General features: G+C 48.4%; 1 protein-coding gene across 3 annotated transcripts in view; it reads right to left on the bottom strand.

Annotated features, from left to right (window-relative positions):
* Window positions 1–20,424, bottom strand: part of LOC100679295 (microtubule-associated protein futsch) — an 82,429-nt gene that overhangs the window by 45,928 nt on the left and 16,077 nt on the right. For 2 of the 3 annotated variants that reach the window (XM_031921353.2, XM_031921354.2), the window contains exon 2: window positions 321–450. The exons of the other annotated variant lie outside the window; for it this stretch is intronic. In XM_031921353.2, coding sequence (XP_031777213.1) covers window positions 321–384 — 64 coding nt within the window. In that variant the 5' untranslated portion in view covers window positions 385–450. The remainder of the gene's footprint in view (window positions 1–320; window positions 451–20,424) is intronic. 3 annotated transcript variants of the gene reach the window in all.

Raw genomic sequence — 20,424 nt, 5'->3', positions numbered from 1 at the left:
GTTCGATCGGCCAGAAGAGAGAAAGAGAGAAAGAGAGAGAGAGAGAGAGAGAGAGAGAGAGAGAGAAAGGAGAGCTAGACATGTATACAGCACAGGCTTATAGTGTAGGGGGGTACAGTTCGAGCAGGGCGAGTTCAACACATCGCTGCTGCGGTGTGTGTGTGGGTATACGTGCGTGCGGTGTGTGCGAGCGTGAGCAACACAGAGAAGGAGAGAGAGAGAGAGAGAGAGAGAGAGAGAGAGAGAGAGAGAGAGAGAGAGAGAGAGAGAGAGAGAGAGACACAGACAGAGGCAGAGAGATAGAGAGACAGGAGACTCACCTCCAGGTGGGGCTGGCGGGGCCCTCTTCGGGGTGTCGTCCGCAGAGGGGGTTCGTTCCCTCATGCTTTCCTAGGGACCCCTCAGAGCAGTCGCCCCTTGGCCTTGCGCGTACGGCAGTGCCGCGGGACTCTGCGGAGAAAAAGCACAGAAAAAAACATACACTGTGTGATCACTCTTCCTTCACGCGCTGCGATAGTGATTTTTATGTATGCATGTGCGATCTGTGCTGCGCTGGTATGGCTGTTTGAGGTTTTTTCGTTTATTTTTGTACCTTTCATCAGAGGCTTTTTTGACTGGTTGATTTGAATTTGAATCATTTTAAACGAGAAGAATTAGTTTGAGCTTTTTGCTTCACCGAATACGTTAGTCTAGAGGTACCGAACGCCAACCAATGAAATAGTGCAAATAGAGAGCTATGTAAATTTAGGGTCGCGGCAATGAATGAGAGTAAATTGAAGCTTTTCCGATGATAGTCCGCGAATCCCAGTTAATTACGTGAATTGCTGTTTACACACACACACACACAGCCAAACTCTTCGGCTTCTATTTTTACGCATCGAGTAATTTCAGCGAATCTTACTCCGTGAAAAAGAAACGATGTATAGCAGCTAATGATCGACCAGACCCAGCACTATACATTTCACGTGTGTGTGTAAAAGCGTCATCCAGCATCGAATAATGACGAGGGACCAACGACCAAGGCGACGACTGTTTTCTTCGTTTTTTTCATCATTATCCCGTGCACTCCATCGTGTGCACATCTATGCTCTGCAGACCCCGTTTCTCTCTGGTTTTCTCTCTTTTTTTTCGTCGTCAAGACCTTCTTTTTTGCGCGCGTCGCTTTGTTCGCTGCCGGGGAGAAAGATGCTTCGAGAGCGAGGTCGAGAAATTCGAGTGAGCGGATATGGCGTAGCTTTTTGCGATGGGTGTGTATGAATTATTGGTGCGAGATAGATCGGTGATTTTCGAGAACAGGTGTGATGGAGACAGAGAGCAACGAAAAACGTGGGGGTGTGAAACTGACGTGTAATAAAAATCATAAGCAATCAAATCTTTCTTTTACTTTCTCTTTTCATACACACACAAACACTTATCGGACGTAAAATCGACGCAGCTCAACGCGTTTCTCAAGACGTTTGAATTCAAGAAACGAGCTGAACGAGCGCGAGCGCCAGGATGAAGGGTTTCAGCACTGACCCGCATCCGGTGCAACAACCTTCATCAATCCGGCTCTGAAATAAGTGATCGCTCTGTCGCTGCTGCAGGTGAGCGCTTCGGACATGTATTACGCGTTCCAACTTTTTCTGTTTACCGCAATCATCGGGAATCGTAAATTATTTGGCGGAGAAAAAATGTACCGTTGCTCTCTCTCTCTCTCTCTCTCTCTCTCTCTCTCTCTTTGTCTTTCTTTCGCCCAAGAATTTGAATACAGGCACGAGAGCTGCAGAAGTAAAAGTTGGCTTACGTGCACGATTTTTCATAACTGTATTATTACACTCGAGCTTCGCATCATCAGCGGATGGAGTAGTTGAGCTGCAATTAGGTGTAATTACTTTCTTTATACAAGCGTAATTACGGCCTAATTGCGTCCAGCGCATTACCCTAAACTCAGATTTTCCAAAATCGAGTATATAATAACAGGCTCGAAGTAAGCATTTTCGTGTCCAAATACACTCTGCTGATAATTTGAACCATTGGCCGAGCAGCTCGAGCACAGAAAAATATATCAAGAATTCCACAGAGCGGCGGCGCCGAAGAGAGAGAGAGAGAGTGAGAGAGAGAGAGAGAGAGAGAAATTAAAAGCTCTGGCCACGTATGAATCTAGTTGAGCACCACTGGCACATCCAAGCCTACATCTATGGCAGTTCGCGTCCGAAGCGCCTTCAGCGCCGGTACATATACTGTTATACTCTCGGCTCGCTCCCGTTTCGCGTTTAGAATGAAAGAGGATCAGAACGAGAAAGAAAGACAGCGCAAAAAGCGGAGGAAGCTAGACGAATTCGCCGCGCGCGGCTCTCCCTCCCCGTACAACAATGCGTCCTAGCTGCCTACGCGCTTTTTTCGAGCTACAGTCTCTGAAGGCGATGTGCACGGCTTTCTGCGCGAGAAAAGCTCGTACATATAGCGATGCATACATATTCGATTTCAGCTCTCTCTCTCTCTCTCTCTCTCTCTCTCTCTCTCTCTCTCTCTCTCTCTCTCTCTTTCTCTTTCTCTCTCTCTCTCTCTCTCTCTCTCTCTAACAACGGAAGCATTGAAAAATTCAGTCGCACACTGAGAATAATCTCGATGACGCACAAAATCGATACAGATCAGCTTCGCGCGCCCGACCGCAGATCTACAGCGGCGACAAATAATGCGCGCGGAGGTAATCCTTAAGTATGAGATCGGGACGCCGCCGAGACTGTAAACTGACCTTTAACACGGTAACCGCGAGTGCAGCCGTCGTCGCGTCGTCCTCGAGCGGAAAGCTCCGGTGTGTATAGGATATTGCTCTCTCTCTCTCTCTCTCTCTCTCTCTCTCTCTCTCTCTCTCTCTCTCTCTCTCTCTCTCTCTCTCTCTCTCTCTCTGTTCTCTTGACGGCATAGCGCTGCGGCTGTGTGTACATGTGTATATAGGTATATATGTAGATAGAGGCGAAACTGGCCCTCGATTTCTGCTACTGCTGCTGTGGCGAGTGTTTCGAGGTTGCCGCACTTCCGATCCAATCGATGCCCGATGCTGTGGTCCATGCGGAGCGGAGCTCTTTTTACGGCTACTCTCTCTCTCTCCCGAGCTGGCTCTCTGACATTTGGGTTACGCGCTCGCCAGGTTGTCATCTAAATTTAACAATCGAGTCCGATGTCTGGCTTTCCTTTTTCTTCCCTTGAATTCTACTTGTAATTTTCGCTTTGGACCGTAAATGCTTTGAAACTTTGAGAAGCTCCTGGCTAATGCAGGAGAGAATCTGCTGAAGCTTGTACTCATGTGAATAATTGATTCGATACTTTTACGAGTCAAGACTTTGCAGTGAATCTAGGCGACCTCGATATATGAATGAAACATTCATGCGTCACACTACGTATGCATCCCATGACCGAGTGCGAAAAAGCGTCCGAAAAACAGCTGTCATATCAAGCGACGCGTTGGCTTCACATTTCGAACAATGACCGCATCGCTCACGCCGACATGATAATTCGCACGTCGACGCAATACAGCTTGACAAGCCGTCGCCGACGTCGACAAACAGAATTCGTCGGCAAATAGAAAAGCTCGAATTCGAAAGCGCGTCGTTCGATAACGCTCGCGCGAGCAAATATACCGTTATACAGCGCGAAATAGTCTTCTCTGCGCCATCGTCGTCGTCGTCGGGAGTAGAAGCCATTTACGAGAATGTCCGCGCGTTTTCGGATCACGAGAGCTCATCATCTTCTCCGTTATGGGTATGTGTGTGTGCTTATTGATTTCAGCGCTGATGCGAAGACAGTGGGGTTTTTTTCTACGAAACTGACATCTCTACTATATATCTGACGTTGACATTTTCCTAAACTCTGCAACATCTTCATTTCCATACGAGCGCGATCTTACTATCAGAGCTGAAGTAGAGCAGTTACCCGCAGCCTTACGCACTACAAACAGATTTATCAGGCCGCCCGTTAAATCAGAAACTCAACAACCTGACACAGCCGAGTCAAAGCCCTTATACTCTCGCCAACTCAACGATCAACATAGCAGTATACCTATACACGCTCCAGATACAGGCCAACAACGCTCTCGCGCACATACACCCGTTTAAATTACGGGAAATGCAGTGGCGCATACACACAATGGCATAAATCTTCGCAGTTGGATTGTTGTCCAGTGGCTCTGGAGATAGAGAGAGAGAGAGAGAGAGAGAGAGAGAGAGAGAGAGAGAGAGAGAGAGAGAGAGAGAGCGTTATACGCCGGGACGGTGTGTGTAAGTAATGCGCCATGCATAGCCCGGCTCTCTCTTGCGCCGACACATCACTAACCTCTTTACGGACGCATTAGCGGAATGTGTTAGCGCGAAATTCTCTGCTGCTGCTGCTGTGCAGTGGCCGAGATGGCCGCGCTGTTACGTCACCTTTTACACGTGACGGTGTGTTGTTCATCGTCGTGCGTGAGTTATGACACTTTTGTGATAAGTGTCGAATTGACGATGTTCGTTATGCGGGGTATTGAGATTTGCGTTCGCGAACAACCGGAGTCAACCGTGAGCAGTCGCGAGTGTATAATACAGAGCTCATACAAGGCGATCAATGCGACTGCCTTGATTATAATACCGAAGCGCCAATTAATTGTCGATTATAACGCTCTATTTCGAGAACTCTCGCCGATAGCCACTTCCCGGAGACGTCGATACGACAATTATCCTATATAGCTCAAAACCGAAATCCAGATGCACGCACGCCGAAACCGTCATCGCGTATAATATATATGTGCCAAAAATAATCTCTCTCCTCACCGAGTCTTCCTTTATCTCTGTCGGCGAACCTGCCCGTCACTTTCCTTCTTTTTTATCTAACACCGATAGCCATATCCCCGCCCAGTCCACGCTTCTTTTTTATCGCCCCTCTTTCCTTCCTATATCTCCGCCGCCTCGTCACGACCAGATTTTTCCCGATAGCCAATCGCGGAGTTCTACGGTCGAAATTCGTGACGCTGCAGGAACACACACCACACACACGCACACACACACGTACATTGCGTAATTGTGACATTTCGGGTATTTTCCAGCCGATGGCGATTGACCTTTCGATAGGTGCAAATTGTGCTGAGTTCGCAATATTGTTCGTTAACGGGAAATCGATCAATAGTTTTCGAAACGCGCGCGCGAGCAATTTCGACGCGCCGCTGCTGCTGCACGGCTTTGTTAGCGATAGTTTAATCTAATTGTTTTGGTTCGCCGGGGGAATCGGCGGCTCGTGCGCGACGTTTTTGCACTACCCGCACGTGTGTATGTATATAGTTGAATTACGCGTAGTGTGTGTATATAATATAGGCTCATTCGACAAAAGCGATCTCGTCGGCACGTGCGGGTGCGAGCTATTAGTTTTGCGCTTGTTTTTATAACGTGAACTGCAGAAGCGGAGAGTCGATAGGTCAAATCGTTTTATTGCAAATTTATGCGTTCTCGTTCGCGTCGCAAGCGAGATTAAATTTTATAAAATAATATATATTGGAGTGCATTTTGCATGTGTATATCAGCGGTGAAAGAATCGATAGTGAACTTATAAAATCAAAGCGAGAACATAGCTTATTCACAGCTCTATCGGAAATATTTAACGTGAATTCAAGACGAGAAAAAACGAAAGTAAGACGATGTTAAATAAATAAGTGTAGCTCAAAAAATTTACCCGCACCTTCCTCTCACCCTCGCGAATCTATAAGCCGCGCGCACGGCCCCCCCACATCAGTTTTCATTATCTTCTTATGACCCGGCACTATTCACCAACTTCCCGACGCCCATAACTTTTCCTTGCTGCCACAACCCGCGGCGCATACATCCTCCTTATGCAAAGCAGCTACGAAAATGTTCCTCCGCCACTTCCCGATCTCCTCCTGCGGGAGCACGTCAAAGTCAATCATCAACCTTGGAAAATTTTCCGCTTGACAATACATCTTTCTCCATCGAATTCTCTCCTGCCAAAGGTAAACGATCGAAGAAGGAACAATATTACAGCGAGAAGGAAAGCCGTATCGGATTTCATTGCCGAAAAGCCCGGCGACCGCACGAATTTTCCGTATGCAGAGAGCGCGCGTCGAGAGAGCTGCAGCAGCAGCGTAACGAGGGTCGGCCGGTCCGCTCGTTTTCTAATGCATTGGATTCCGGCGCGCAGCACGTATACGTATATAACGCTCGCACGCAGCGAGCGAGCTTCTCCCTCCGCCGCGCTGCATATGCAGCTTATCGAGCCGGTCGGTCTCTCTCTCTCTCTCTCTCTCTCTCTCTCTACGTGTGCTGCTGCTGCTATGCTGCGCGCGATCGATGTGTGTGTAGTGGAGTGGCAGGGACTCTCTGAAAATCGCGCGTTCGCTCGCTCGAGGCGGTTCTCCGAGCTTGTTAATTCGGGAGCGCTTCTCTGATATATGCCACTGCTCTGCTGCTGCTTCTGGGGTGTTTGCTTTAATGGCCGCCGCCTATGCTGCCGCTGCTCTCGATTTTTTGTGCCTCGTGTACGTGTTAATGAGGCTTGTGAGTATTCGGGCTTGGTTGGACGCGATTAGAGGGATTCGTATACGTTGGGTTGGGTAGCAAACTAAGATGAAAAGATATACTCGATTTGATCATGGCTGATGATTGATATTCGGGCGGTATACCTGTAGAATCGATAAACCGATTCGGTGGCGGTAAGTCGACGGAAACAATATCGAGAGATTCGCGACACGTGAATTTATATTGATCGGGCTGAAATCTGAGAGATGAGCACACCACAGTTTCAGGATACTGCGCTCTCTGTTTATCGCACGCGCGCGTGTATTACGCAATCGTTTACTCTCTAACCGCGAACGTTTATAATAGTATTTTCCGACTTTTTCACTACCGCTACTGCTGATAAAGCAGCGCTGCAACCACTGAACTTTTCCTTTCGATGCACTGTGTGTGTTCTATATAAAATTTTAACGACGAGTTAATTATAGACGATGCGGAGAGTGACTATACTTCTCATTGTTTATTAGCGCGCGATATGGAGCTTCGTACACGATTAGAGTATACACATACACGAGTTGCCGAGGCGCTTTCGGAAAATTGCAGGCCGCGAATATTGTTTATTTTATACACAACAAGCTCGCACCGCGCGCGTTAATTCGAAACTCCGCTCAAAGTCTCATCAAGACATGAACAGGCGCAGCTATACACCGGTGCGAAACTTTCCTCGAGGAAGCTTTCAAATCAAAGAAACTTGAAGATATTACAAACTTTTTCACATCAGACCGAGGAATCTCGCCGGGCGCTGAATGCAAATTACACTGCTCGCGAGCGGGATTCTATTTAAAAGCTGTTTCTCGCCGAGTTGCTGAAAAATCATCGCGTAAATCAAGACCAAAGGACTTTTAATCCCCGAGATGCCCGCGAGTTCAATTGAAGGCTTTTTGCATTTCGCGCGTTCTCAAAAAGCGCATAAAGAAAGCAGCTTATCGACGATAACGCCGATTCGCGTCTTTTCGGACCAGCTCACGCGCGCAGCTACGCGGAATCTCTCGAGCAGGAAATCAAAGCAGGCGGCGGGGAGGGAGGGAGAGAGATAGAGAGAGGCTCTCGTATATGTACATGCGCGCACGTAAACGCGCGCTCTGGAATAACGAAGCGCATATTAATGTAACGGAAGGAATCTTTAATCTGCTCTGGCGGCGGCGCTCCACTTGCTCCCCTTTTCCCTCTCTCTCGGCTTTTGCACACATATCTCTCTCCTGGTGCGCGCTGTAATCCTTTTTCTTTCTGCAACGTTTGTTTCAGCGCGCGAGCTACCGGCTACTGTTTTTCCTCCTACGACTGATGGGAGAAATGAAAAGGCGAGCGTTGAGGGTAGACTCGATGATGAATGTCGATGTTTCAAGGGAAAATCCGGGAAACGTATGATCGAAAAAATAATGAGAGAAGGTATAACAAGATTCGCGGTCGAGATTACCGCCGGCGAATCACCTAAATATATTGCGCGCGCTCAGGGCCGATAGAGCCGTTAGTAGAAGTTATTGTATCATTACTTATTGGACATTCCAGATACGCTCGGCCGCAGATAAAAGCCTGCTCTCTTATTTACTCCATACCGCGATCTTCCCTTATCATATTTTCCTCCTTCGGGTTGCGCAATGCACGCACCGACGAAGCCTACTACGCGCACACACCCGAAAATATGGCCATTCGAGGCGTTTCTCCTAATGAATTCGCGGAGAGAGCTTCCGCGACGAAATGTCTCCAAGGAGCCCCGCCCTGAAAGTTTCACATCGTATGGACTCAACGTAGTGGCGTCCGAATGGAAGACCAAAGATCCGTTCCCCCTTTCGACTCGGCGGGAGCAAATCGCGCGTCGTCGTCGTCGTCGCAGCTTTGCATCGTATTCACCGACGAGAGAGAAAGAAAGAACCTAAGATAGAAAAAGATCTAGTGCTAGTCGAGACTCGTATGTGCGCACGACACGGAATGAAGAGAAAAGCAAAACGCAAGCGATGCTTTCCCGTATGTCCGCGGGAAAATCGATAGCGAGCTGTATGTGCGCGCAGATAAACGAAATTTCTGCTAGCTGCCAGCGAGCTTGAAGCTGAAGAATAGCCGAGGAATTCCTATTCTTCGCTGCTGCTGCTGCCCTGCGAATTGGGTCGTTCGATTTCTTTTTCTTCTTACTTTTTTCGCTCTCTCGCGCGTCGCCCTCGTCTTCGCGATGGAAAGTTTATGTCGATACCGTATTTATCGGGCAAGTTGGAGAGAATATTATACAACGCTGCTTGAATTTCAACCGTATTTTACTAGCAGGATGACAATTCTTTCAATACATAAATAAGGAAAACTCTCGAGATTATACTGTTCCGGGTAATATTTTACGTGCGAGCCTGGCTTCGATCGAATCATTTAGCAAAGTTGTCGAGCCATTGCCAGAGCAGCAGCAGCACGAGTTATAAGCAACAAAAGGGTTAGTTAGGAATTAATCTTAGAGAGGATCCGAAATAAGCTGGTCCGTATAGCCCGGGTATACAACTGATTGTCATCCTGACAAGGCCAGAGAGTCCGACCGAAGGGGACTTCGCCCTCTCTCTCTCTCTCTCTCTCTCTCTCTCTCTCTCTCTCTCTCTCTCTCTCTCGCTCTCTCTCCCTCTCTCTCGCGTCGGAACAAAACACAGATATATAGAAAGCACAAAGCTCAGGGACTTGCCAATGTCAGGACTGTCCGCGAGAGGAAAATTCAGGATTAAGATTCGCGCTATTGACTATGCCGCGGGAAATACATATGCAATAACGACGTCAGTCGCCTGGATAAAGAGATGGCTTTGTACTGCTGGGCTCGTTATTGATTTTCTTGCTGAATATAAAGGTCGATTTTTCGTTGACAAAGTGTAATAACGTGGCCAAGCCGAAGAAGAGGAGAAAACGTGTAAACAAAACGAGCTATCCTTTGTTACGCGTGTATTATAGCTATACTGCTCCGAAAACAACAATTAAAGCAAATTCACTCGATCGGCCGTTAACCGTTTGCGTAATTCTAATTGCGCGATTCAACTTCGAACCGCAATGGCTTTTGTTTATTCAGGAGAGCTGCGTGTGTGTACGGATATGACCTCTGACTTTCGATAACTAATTGCGCGCGCCGCTAACTTCCCGCGTCCCTCTCGTATATTCGTTGAAATATGTATTATACGGCGGCAGCGGCTCTACAAACGAAGAGATGAAGTCATATAACGGCGTGTGTAAGTTATAACAAGGTCTGACGTCAGCATAAAACTTATCATAGCTACCTGTCTGGATGCTGTTGATGGTTTGCAAAATTAATACAGGCTTGTTTTTGGGCGTTGATTAATTTTGCAACTCGATTACAGGGAATCTCAATGCAGGATTTGTGCTTTTGGCCGCGAATAAACCATATATTAGTGGTTTTGTTCTTCCTGAAAATACACTCGCGCGCAGGAAAACCAGAAATCCCAGCGAGCACAGTGCAGCTCTCTCCGAGATCAGAATCATCATACCCAAAAACAAGCCCCCGAAGCTCGTTCGTTAGCGCGCGAGCGCAGTGTACACACCTCTCTCTCTCTCTCTCTCTCTCTCTCTCTCTCTCTCTCTAGCTCTCGAAACTGCACAACAACGCAACGGGCCCTCCTACTCCGTGCCCATATATCTCCATCCCGTTCTCTCTCGGCTGTACGCACGTAATACGCGTCGGGGTTGCGCTCGCGTATTTTTCTCTCTGCGGTCTCTCTGCAGCCCGTAGGTATAGGCCCATAGCGTGCGCGGGCGAGCGTGTCTGTGCACACAGCTGTGCGCGTTACACTCGTCGGACTTCTGCTCCCCCATCATATACGTGCGCGAGAGAGCGACCCCTCCGATGCTGGACGTCGGCCTGTGTGTATGTGTGCGCGCGCATTTGTACGCACGAAATTATTCCGGCGCGCCGGCGACAGACCCCCACAGAGCTCTCGTCGCTGTATTTCTTTCTCTTTTATTTCTCTCGCTCGCTCGCTCTGTCTCTCCTTCTTTCGCGGCTCACTCTCTCTCTCTCTCTCTCTCTCGATACTATATTAGCAGGGTCGGGGCTAGCTTGCTCGCTCTCTTCCTCTTTCTCTCATTATCTCTGTAATTCTCTCCTTCAGTGTTTCTTTCTGCGCGAGCATTCCGCTGCGGGTTCATTCTACTCCGCTGCTGTTGCGCGCAGCCTCGTTTCTTTGGATTTTTGTCCTCCGCAGACCGCAGCTCTTTAATTTCCTCAGCGCGCTTCTCTCCGCTCTTGTATAATACCCTGCTTTTCGGGCAGATCGAGGCAAAGCTTGTTCAATCCGTGAAAAGTGGCTCTCGAACCAGACTCTCCCGTATACAGAAAAAATAAAAACAAAAACGCGCCTATCAATCTCGAGCCGAGTTTTCCATCGGGACGCGTCGAAAAATTCGAAAGCCGCCGAAGCTAAAAATTTTCCATTTTCAATTACACGTCACCGCAGAGGGAGAGAGCGGGGGACGACGCGCCTCGCGAAAGCAATTTTCCGGAAAAATATTTGCAGCAAAAAGTGCCGCAGCCGCACAGAGTGCGAGTGAAAAGAGAAAAAAAATGGTTGCATCCTCGGAAAATCTATGCGTCCATCCATTTTCGCTCTCTCCTTTTTACAGCCGTTCGTGGACTGCAGCCGCGCGCGCTGCAGGCCACCATGTCCCACCATTTCCCTCCGGCGCACCGCGCGTCTCTCTCTCTCTCTCTCTCTCTCTCTCTCTCTCTCTCTCTCTCTCTCCATTCCTCATTGGATCCACAGCACGTACGCAACGGCGGCGGCGGCGCTGCAGCAGAGAGACACGACGACGACTACGACGCGAGCGTGCATAGTTGAATTGGCTGATGAGCATAGGCACATGTGTGTATGGAAGCACACCTACGGGCTCATTTCCTTTATACGCGCGAGCGCAACGGTCATGCCTCCGTAGGTAGAGTAATGCACTCGTTCCTTCGCTCCGTAGATATAGGGCATGTATAGCGCACTTTTACAAAATTCCCCTTCGGACTACCGAGCCGCAAGTGTAATGCCTAGGTATTACATATGCGTGTGCGAGTATAGACGCAGTAAGACACGCGCTTGATGCGACGGAACGACGATCCGTGTAATTTTTGTGCACGCGAGCGAGAGACGCCGCGCATACTTGCAATTTTTCGGCTGCCTGAGTTCCACGGGGTAAATATTTGTTTTGGCAGTGGATGTGTTGGATTCAATATTGAAGGACTTAAGCTATTTTACGAATCCATACCGACGTCCCATTTATCCCCGACGGCTGCACTTCTAACTTTAATTCCGTTTTTCATTCGCGCGTGCAACGACCTTTTGGATAATCGATTTATGCCGCTTCAGCTTGGCCGACTGTCAGTCGCATCTCCCATGAAAATACACATCATAACTCTCAACAATTCATGCTGCTGCTGCTGCTGCTTGGAAAGTATAATATTGCTTTTAGCGCGCGATTATGTACATTTTCAAGCGAAAAAAATAGATACGCCAAGTGGCATATATAACCGAGTTAGAACCGGTTGTTAGCTCCACTTTCCTATTAATAGGGTAATACGACGCAAAACACTGCACCTTCGGGTAGAATTCACTCGTCGGCAGTTTTTCCGCTATAACTTACTCATCAGATATCCCCGCTTCATCATCGCACAGCAACAGCAACAGCAGCAGCGGTGGCGGCGGCGGTGGTCGCGTGATCGACAATACTCGCGCGGCGCGGGCTGACGCCCAAACTATCTGAATCGAAAATTTAATATCCAGCATTACGAATTCATGCCGAGTCCACACACACACATACACGATTCGTCATCGTCATCATCATCATCATCAGGGCAGCCAACAGCGCCGAACTTCATTATCAGGGAGACGCGAGCGCAGCAGAGAGCAGGTCCGCTGCAACACAAACGCCCCCAGAATTTTCCATGACTCGAGGCCGACGGTTCGCTGCTCTCTCTCTCTCTCTCTTTTGCTTCACGTCCGTTTGTCCGAAAGAGGGGTGTGCGCTGCAGACTGCCTTTTATTGCGCTTTTCGCGTGTATATAGCCCGTCTGGCCTTTCGACACTGCAGCGAGAGACGAGGCAGTAGAATCTGCTCAGCTGCTGCTGCTGCAACGCATTGTAATCGCCGGTGTATGATCTAATGCATCTGAGTACGTGTGCGAGCTCACCCCTGCGCCAAAGCAGCTGTGTGTGTGTGTGTGTGTGTGCGCGCGGTAATGTATTAATATCAATGAAGAGTTGTCGGACGCATGGAGATTTTTTGAAATGAATTGCTGCTATGAGATTGAGTACCGGATTATGCTGATGCGGTGAAGGGTTTTGCCGAGATTTTTCGTTTGCTATCCTCATTGAAATTGATACATATATCATGTATTCGGACTCGGATGATTTCATATACTGATTAAGCGTAATTGACTGTATTTGTGAAATGAGCGTTTCGTTGATATAATATATAATTTATATCGAAATTATCATCAAACGTTCTCGAAAATTTTAACGATGCTCTCTCGTACTGCCAATATCAACAACGTTGCGTTTACTCTGGAAAATTTAGCCGATCGCATCGATGATTATTATCGAAGCCCGAATAGGAACAACTTGATAATGTCACAAAATTACCATACGCGGCAAAAATAATTCCCTAAATCCACGCGACACGGCTGTCCCCCGATGCTAAAGTGGCTAAGTGCGCGGCATTAAGCGAGTGACAGAGATATAAGAAACGGAAATAAGGGATAGGGGATTTAGTGGAGTAAGGGATGCATTAAACGCTTTCCGTCTCCCTCACTCGTTCCTTTCCCTTCTACAGTAATTTACTCGCTTGTTCGTTCAGAAACTATTGCATTATGTACACCTCCCGCAGCTCGGGACATCTCCCACGCATTATGCGTTCGGGTTGTACACACACGTATAGGTACATTCTTTAATGCATCCGTCATTAAATTAACGGAACGGTTTATCGATTCCATTGTCCTGACCGCTTTATTTCCCCAAAAAAGACTACATTATCGTGCGCAATCCAGAAAGGGAGGTATTCTAACAAGATTTCCGTGTTCGTTAAAGCTCGAATCGCGTTATAACTGTCAAGGTTTTTTACGATCCTCCCGCTGAAATGCGATCGATCAGTCGACATTACGTAGACGGGATATCTTCAAATAAGTGGCAAACGCATTTATAACAGCGGGAGAAAAACCTCGAATCCACATTATTCCGGTAACCTCTTTCCAACGAGCCTCGTAAAAAAACATACCTACACACACACAGCACATCCGAGCCAGCAGTCTCTCTCGGAACTTTCAATCATCAAAATTCAGAAGGAGCGTCATAAAAATCTGAATTTAAAATTCATCCGCGCTAGACGAGTTTCGCAAGCGGCAGCAGCTTCTACGCGCATCAGCAGCAGCAGCGGGACTCGTTCGGTGGATTCCTCGGTAAGTTTAATTAAATCCTCGTCATTACCATTCTCCCCGCTATCCGCATGTATATGTATAAGAGGAATCGAGTCCCTTCCCGCGTCTGCTTCTCTTTCTCTCTCGGCTCTCTGCTTCAACGGAAGGCGCGCGCGAGTGTGTGTGTGAGAGAGAGAGAGAGAGAGAGAGAGAGAGAGAGAGAGAGAGAGAGAGAGAGAGAGAGAGGCCGCAGCGGAGGACGACCATCTTTATCGAGTGAGTCTCTTCGGACTACTATCTGGTGTACACCGCTGGAATCCAACGCGGCACGGAATCTTTATCGGAGCTACGTGCCGCGGCAAGAGGTAAATCTTTCGAAGCTACCGCTTGAAAAGTGGCGCGGGCGCGCGGCAGCGGTTGCCGAAATGGAAAGAAGAGGGAAGAGAGCAGCTCGTCGTCTGGAGTGCTGATTTTGCGGAAGAGCGATGGCGGTGAAATCCTAATGATGTATGCTCTAGTGTAGCCGTGCAAGGATGTTGAATTCAAGGAGGTTATTTCAACGATGCCGCAGCGCCGGCTGTTTGTCTTGCAGCTGCGGCGTACGCGCGCAAGAATCGATTAGTGTAATTCGAGCTTCTCCGCGATTCTGTGTGAAATACTCGTTCCGACGACTACAGTTTCGATGATTCTATACGAAAGAGAAGCTTTTGCAGAGCTTCCTCGCGGTGAGTTTATTCCGTTTCCGCGCATCAACGTGCTATCTGAGCTTGAAAGGCTGCTGTACGTATGATCTCTCTGAAGAGAGGAAAATTAATAATGGTACACACAAGAGCTTGTTCGATAGAGTGGAGGCGGAAAAATCTTGTTTTTCACGTTGGCGCAGACAATGAGCGCCGCGTCGAGGAAACCGAATGGAAACGAAGAGAGTTGGAAAGAGTAAGAGGACTCTATAGTGCGTAGTTTTATCGTGTTTGAGGTTATGTTCCTCATAAAGAGGAGAGCAGAGCAGTTAGAGACACACTCCACTGACGGATGCCGGGTAGATAAAAGACGAGGGAAAAGATGTGATAAAAAGGAAGAATATAATATGACAAAAGAGCGTACGACCGCGGTGGGCGCGCGCATGCGCTCGTTCAAGGGCCGACGAGATGTGTGCTTTGCTCGCTCGACCTCCGGTTCTTTTATTTTTCGGAGGATTCTTGCAGTTCTGACGATGACGGAAGGATAGTTTTTTCAAAAAAATTTCCGACTTTTTCAGCCCGCATGCGAGAATCGGCTCTTTGTTCTTCAGAAATGTCAAATGTCAACGCACTTTTAAAACTCTACATCTTCCTCGTAAAAGCTCTTATAAAAAAACACACACCGAAACAGGCATCGAACTTTATTTTACAATCTTGTAGCTCTCCCGCAAGCTACAAATTTTTTCGTCGCGTGCGCACGACGAAAATAGAGCAAGCTCGAACGGCGGTGCCCGAGATGCGGTGTGGCGCGGCTGCTCGCTCGAGGAACAAAACGATGTTATCGCGGCCTGCGGTGGCTGCTCCACGGAATATATACCTATATACACGCGCTACATGAAACTCTATACAGGCGAGCGCGTGTTCGCGCGCTACATATTCGCTCCATCAGGCGGTCGAAGCAAGCGCGAGTGCCCGGTACAATGACCGCCGATAAATTGCCTGTTGAGAATCGGGAGATTATCGTATTATCGTCGAGCTCTTGCGGCCGACACCTCCCCGATTTTCTATGCAAAGTTCTCCACGCTTCTGTACCGGGTAAGTCTTCGGATTTTGCCGTGACTGACGTTTTACGCGCGCGGCTGCTATCTTAATGTCTGCAGTAGCTGAGACCTTTTCGGATCATTGTACTGCGATAAGTGGGCTAATCGACGGGCAACGAGTGTAGCTTGAGAATTCGTAGGACAAAAATTTTGTTAACGCGAGAATAAATTCTAACGCTGATAAATATAAGCGACGTTGCCCGCGACGCAAAAGTGTATTACGATAACGGCGTCGCGTAATTCATAAATCATAACGCGTTTTCTTCCACCCCCTCCATTGTAACGTTTGTAACGATAACATAAATCAAGCGCGCAACCCTAAATTACGCGCGGTCGCCTTATAACCCAGTTGAACTAATTACTTCTCATCATCCCCGTGACCGGCTGTTTAAACTCGTAAAGAGTGTACATACGCGAAGCCTCTTCTTATTCGAAAAACGGGTTCGCGATCAATCGCGCAACTTGTTGAACCGCGCCCAGGAGCAAACAAGTCGCTCCCTCTCGCTCTCGGAGAAGAAAGAGGGACAAGCTGCCTCTGTCTCGAAAACTTTCGGAATCATATAAGCGTATCAGAGGCCGAGCTTTATTTTCTTCGGAAATATAAAATCCCAACGTGCTTCGCATTACGAGTGCGCGACTCCAACTTCGGCCTCTAATTCCAGAGCACTGCCCAAAGCGATTAAAACGCTAATTCGATCGGAGCTGTCGCGCTATATACAGAAGGCAAGAAACTGTATATTATGCACGACCGTCGTCGCGATTTGAAACGAAAAGCGAAAGTCGTCTATAGTCCGGGCGGGGCGAAAGAATAAAAGAGAGAAGCGGAGCGCAATTACGCGCGCGCGCGGGAACCGAGCGAAAAAAATGCGAAGAAGCGAACAAAGCATAAAGACGAGCGAAGCCGGGAGTGCATAAATATTCGAAAAAAGCTCGCGAGCTCGCGAGAGGGAGAGAGACAGTCGACAAAGTGCTGCGGAGCGCATAGCGTGACGACGTACACAAGAACACGTAGCGAGACTACTACTACTATACCACAGTACTTCGGAGAGGACTTCGCGAGAGGGAGAGAGAGAGAGCGAGTAGATGCTGAATAGAATGAATACCGGTCGGCTTCCCTTCTAGCGAGCCTCAACTAACTTCAACTTCGCCGGCAGCAGCCGCGGCTGACATGTGCCTCGCCGCGCCGCCAAGTGCGGAAAACTCGGCCCGACTTGTTTGAACTCGAGCCGAAGACTCGACTATACCATATATATACTCCTCCTCCTCCTTCTCCTGCGCTGCTTTGGAGGAATTCGCTGCGCGCCGCATAAATTGTTGAGCACGCGAGCGCAAGAACTTTCCGAGCTCTACTCGGGTTCGCTCCTTCTTTTTTTTCTCCCTCGCTCGCTCTCGGACGGCAGCCTAGTTTTAAGATCGCTTCGGGTGAAACCGGTACGTATCGATCGCGCGAATGGATATAAAGATCTCAGATCTACAGAATCTCGCCCTAATACTCGCATACAATATTGTGGGTCTGTGCTACGGACGTCTACATGGATTACGGCGTAAACTGCAGCAGCAGTATATATAGCAGCAGCGTACGTATGTCGCCCTCAAGGTATACCAGAGGAGACACTTTGCTTCTCGCGCAGCGCCGGCGACATAACGTATAATACAAGGGAGAGACGTTCGCCCCCCGAGGCTGCGTTCATCCTCGCGAGCTTTCGAGCTTGCGCGCTATATACGTCTCTACGTAGCGAGAGAAGTGCCGCGAGATGCGAAGGATTTTTCACGGGAAGCGGGAAAAAGGGGGATCCTTGTAGTGCAATTTCTGGGGAAAATGCGAACGGTTTGATTTTTTCGGTGAATTATACACTGTGGGAGAAAAAGCCTGGCAAATACGCGCTGCTTTGTCCTCGGAAAATCGATGAGAGTGCCGAGTCATGAGTAGCTTGGAAAACACACAAGGAGGACGAAGGATATTAATAAAGCGTACGCGTCCGCACTGTATTATATACGCGGAGAGGGAAAAATATCGTTATCGCGATAAAGAGATTAGTTCGTGCGGGGCGAGTAGGGAAAGGAGCCTAAAAAAAGGCATTAAGCTAATTAAACTTCGTGAAAGTGATATATACTCGCGTTCGTTTGTACATTGTACGGCGCAGAAGTTTTTGGCCGGTACGAAACTTCGAAAGTACCGTTGTTATAAGATTCGTGTGTCCGACTGTGTTTCGCGCAATGAAAATTGTATACGAGTAGAGAAAAGCTAACTTTCGTACTATTCGAAAGGATATAGCACAAAAGCGCTTTGGAAGCCGCCGAAAAAACAGGAGGAAAAAAGAATAGAACGCAGGAACCGCGTTACGAAATTAACAGCGGCCGCAAGAAAAGAAAAGCGGTCGTAAAGTGCTAGAAGTGAATAATAAATTTCACAACACTTTGTCTGGATTTGTACCTCGAGCACGCGGAGGAGGAGGGATAGTCTCATGAATTTTTCGCAATGATTAACATTACAGGTTTAATTCGTCCGAGTGTGCAGCGTAAACGCGGATTTAAATTTTCACGCGCGTGTTCTCCTCGGACTACTTGACTTTGAAGTTTCGAAAATAAATCCAGCAGATCTTATCAATGTTTCGACGCGATTATTCGTAAATGGCAATTACTCGCGGCGGCGGATCGTTAGTACGTATACAAGCGCGATCGAAACGATTCGATGATTTGCGAGATACGCATCGCTCAGCGAGCCGCAATTATCCGGTGAATCAAATCTTCCTAATTACGTTACAATGTGTCATTATCCTGACAATAAGCCGCTCTGAAGACAAAATTCAATCACACACGCGCGCTCGCTTCTCCCGAGCCATTATCCCTCAATAAAATCTCTCTCGGAAAAGAAAGCGAATTCACCCGCACAGACTGCAGCCATTCATCCAACGGCAGCAGCAGCGACTACTCCACATACGCGAGATAGATCGCCTTAAAAGGGATCGCAAGATCAGCAGCGCTTAGATCCAGTATCTTCGGCTGTATGTGTGTGCGCGCGAGCGCTTATGTGCGTGTATCTTATACACATCTTCCCGACGAGCGCGCGAGAGTGGGGGGAGAGAGAGAGAGGCATTTGGCGGAGCGGAATCGAGCTCGTTCAGGTGCAGGCACTTTGCGAAGCGACCTACATTCGTCGCAAGAGAGCAGAAGCGGTATTTATATCACGCGGAAATCGCACCCCCTTTGTGCGCGAGAGAGAGAGAGAGAAAGAGAGCCTCGAGCCACAGCTGCGTGTGCGTGCGCCGAGAGGAAATGGTAGGTATTGTACAGTGGGCTTTTCGCGATGGAGAACGGACGCGGACGAGTGCGTTCAATTTTTGGAGGAGGACCCTTCATTAGCCACTTTTTCAGAAAAGCTCTCGTATAGAGTTTTTGTATCTCGCACTCGAGCCTATTCCGCAGCGTAAATACGGTAACGTATGCGCTATTAAATTATCCAAAGTTATGAGGCGAGATACGAGCCGTAAGAGCGTAAAAATAGCATTAATAAAAGGCTTTATCTCGAGGCATGAATTAATAAAAGGCATATACTCAACGCGCGCGGCGGTAGCGCGACTTTTCAATGATACACTTTATCGAGAGAGATAGAAAGCCGTGTGTGTTTCGTAATGCCTTCGCGCGCCCAGTATATCGTATACATTATAATAGCGCCGGCAAACAACAAGAAGCAGTCGGGCGCGCGCATTATGGCCATTCATCCACACGCGGCGAGATTTTTTAGCTCGACTCGAAGGGGAGTCCTAATTTTTTTTTGCTCTTTTAATGAATCCCTGCTTTTCGATGTATTTTAGCTGGACTATACTATACCGCTGATGTAATACTCGAGCCCGATTACAATTTCATACCGCAACGTCCCGATATACGAGACATTCAGAGCAGTCATCGCATCGACGGAGAAAAGAAGAAAACTAATCACGCGTTGGAAGCTCCTGGAACTACAGCTCGCTCTCTTTCGGCCGGACGAGAGCGAAACAAGCCAGTTACACAGCAGCAGTGGAACAACGACACGATAAAACGAGATCGACGGCTGTAAAGCATCGCGCGAAATAAAAGATCATCGGCTGCCCCCCCCCCCCATTCTCCCTCGCCGCTCCAAAACACGCATAACTCACCCGTAGCGTTATACATATACACATAGTTCTATCCCCAGCGAGAGAGAGAGAGAGAGAGAGAGAGAGAGAGAGAGAGAGAGACACGGCATATACACACGCGGTCGAAGAGATCGGAGCTCGTCGCGAGGCCGCAGATAAGAGGCCGCGCGCGCGGTGTGTTTACGAACGACAAGAGAACCGTTGGCGCGTGTATCGAGAGAGGAATACGAGGACTCGTAAAAACTTTGCGCGAGTCTTCCTTTTTCTTCTTCTTTTTTTTTATCGCCGCGTCTTTCCCGAGCGCGCGAGTTGGCGCAGCAGCTCTTTCTTTTTTTCGCCGTTACCTGCGCGCACGCCCGGATCCGCCTGTGCGTTTCTGGCTACGTGGCTATGCACGCAGCTCTTAAAAGCTGTGTATTAAGGGCCGAGTATGGCTGCGGAGTTTTTGAATTTTACGCGCGGCTGTAAAGCAGAGCTTTTCGGAGTGTGCGTGCGCGCGGCTGTAAATTGCCGATAATTAATGGCGACGCGGCGGCGGTGTGTGCCGTTTCTTTGCGGCGCGGATGTGATTTTTCATTCTTTTTTTCAATTCGATCGCAGTTCTCACGAAAATAGTGCTCAGTTCGA

This window comes from Nasonia vitripennis, chromosome 1 (genome assembly GCF_009193385.2).
Source record: "Nasonia vitripennis strain AsymCx chromosome 1, Nvit_psr_1.1, whole genome shotgun sequence".
Classification (NCBI taxonomy): Eukaryota; Metazoa; Arthropoda; class Insecta; order Hymenoptera; family Pteromalidae; genus Nasonia; species Nasonia vitripennis.
This window is presented reverse-complemented; position numbering and strand designations above follow the sequence as displayed.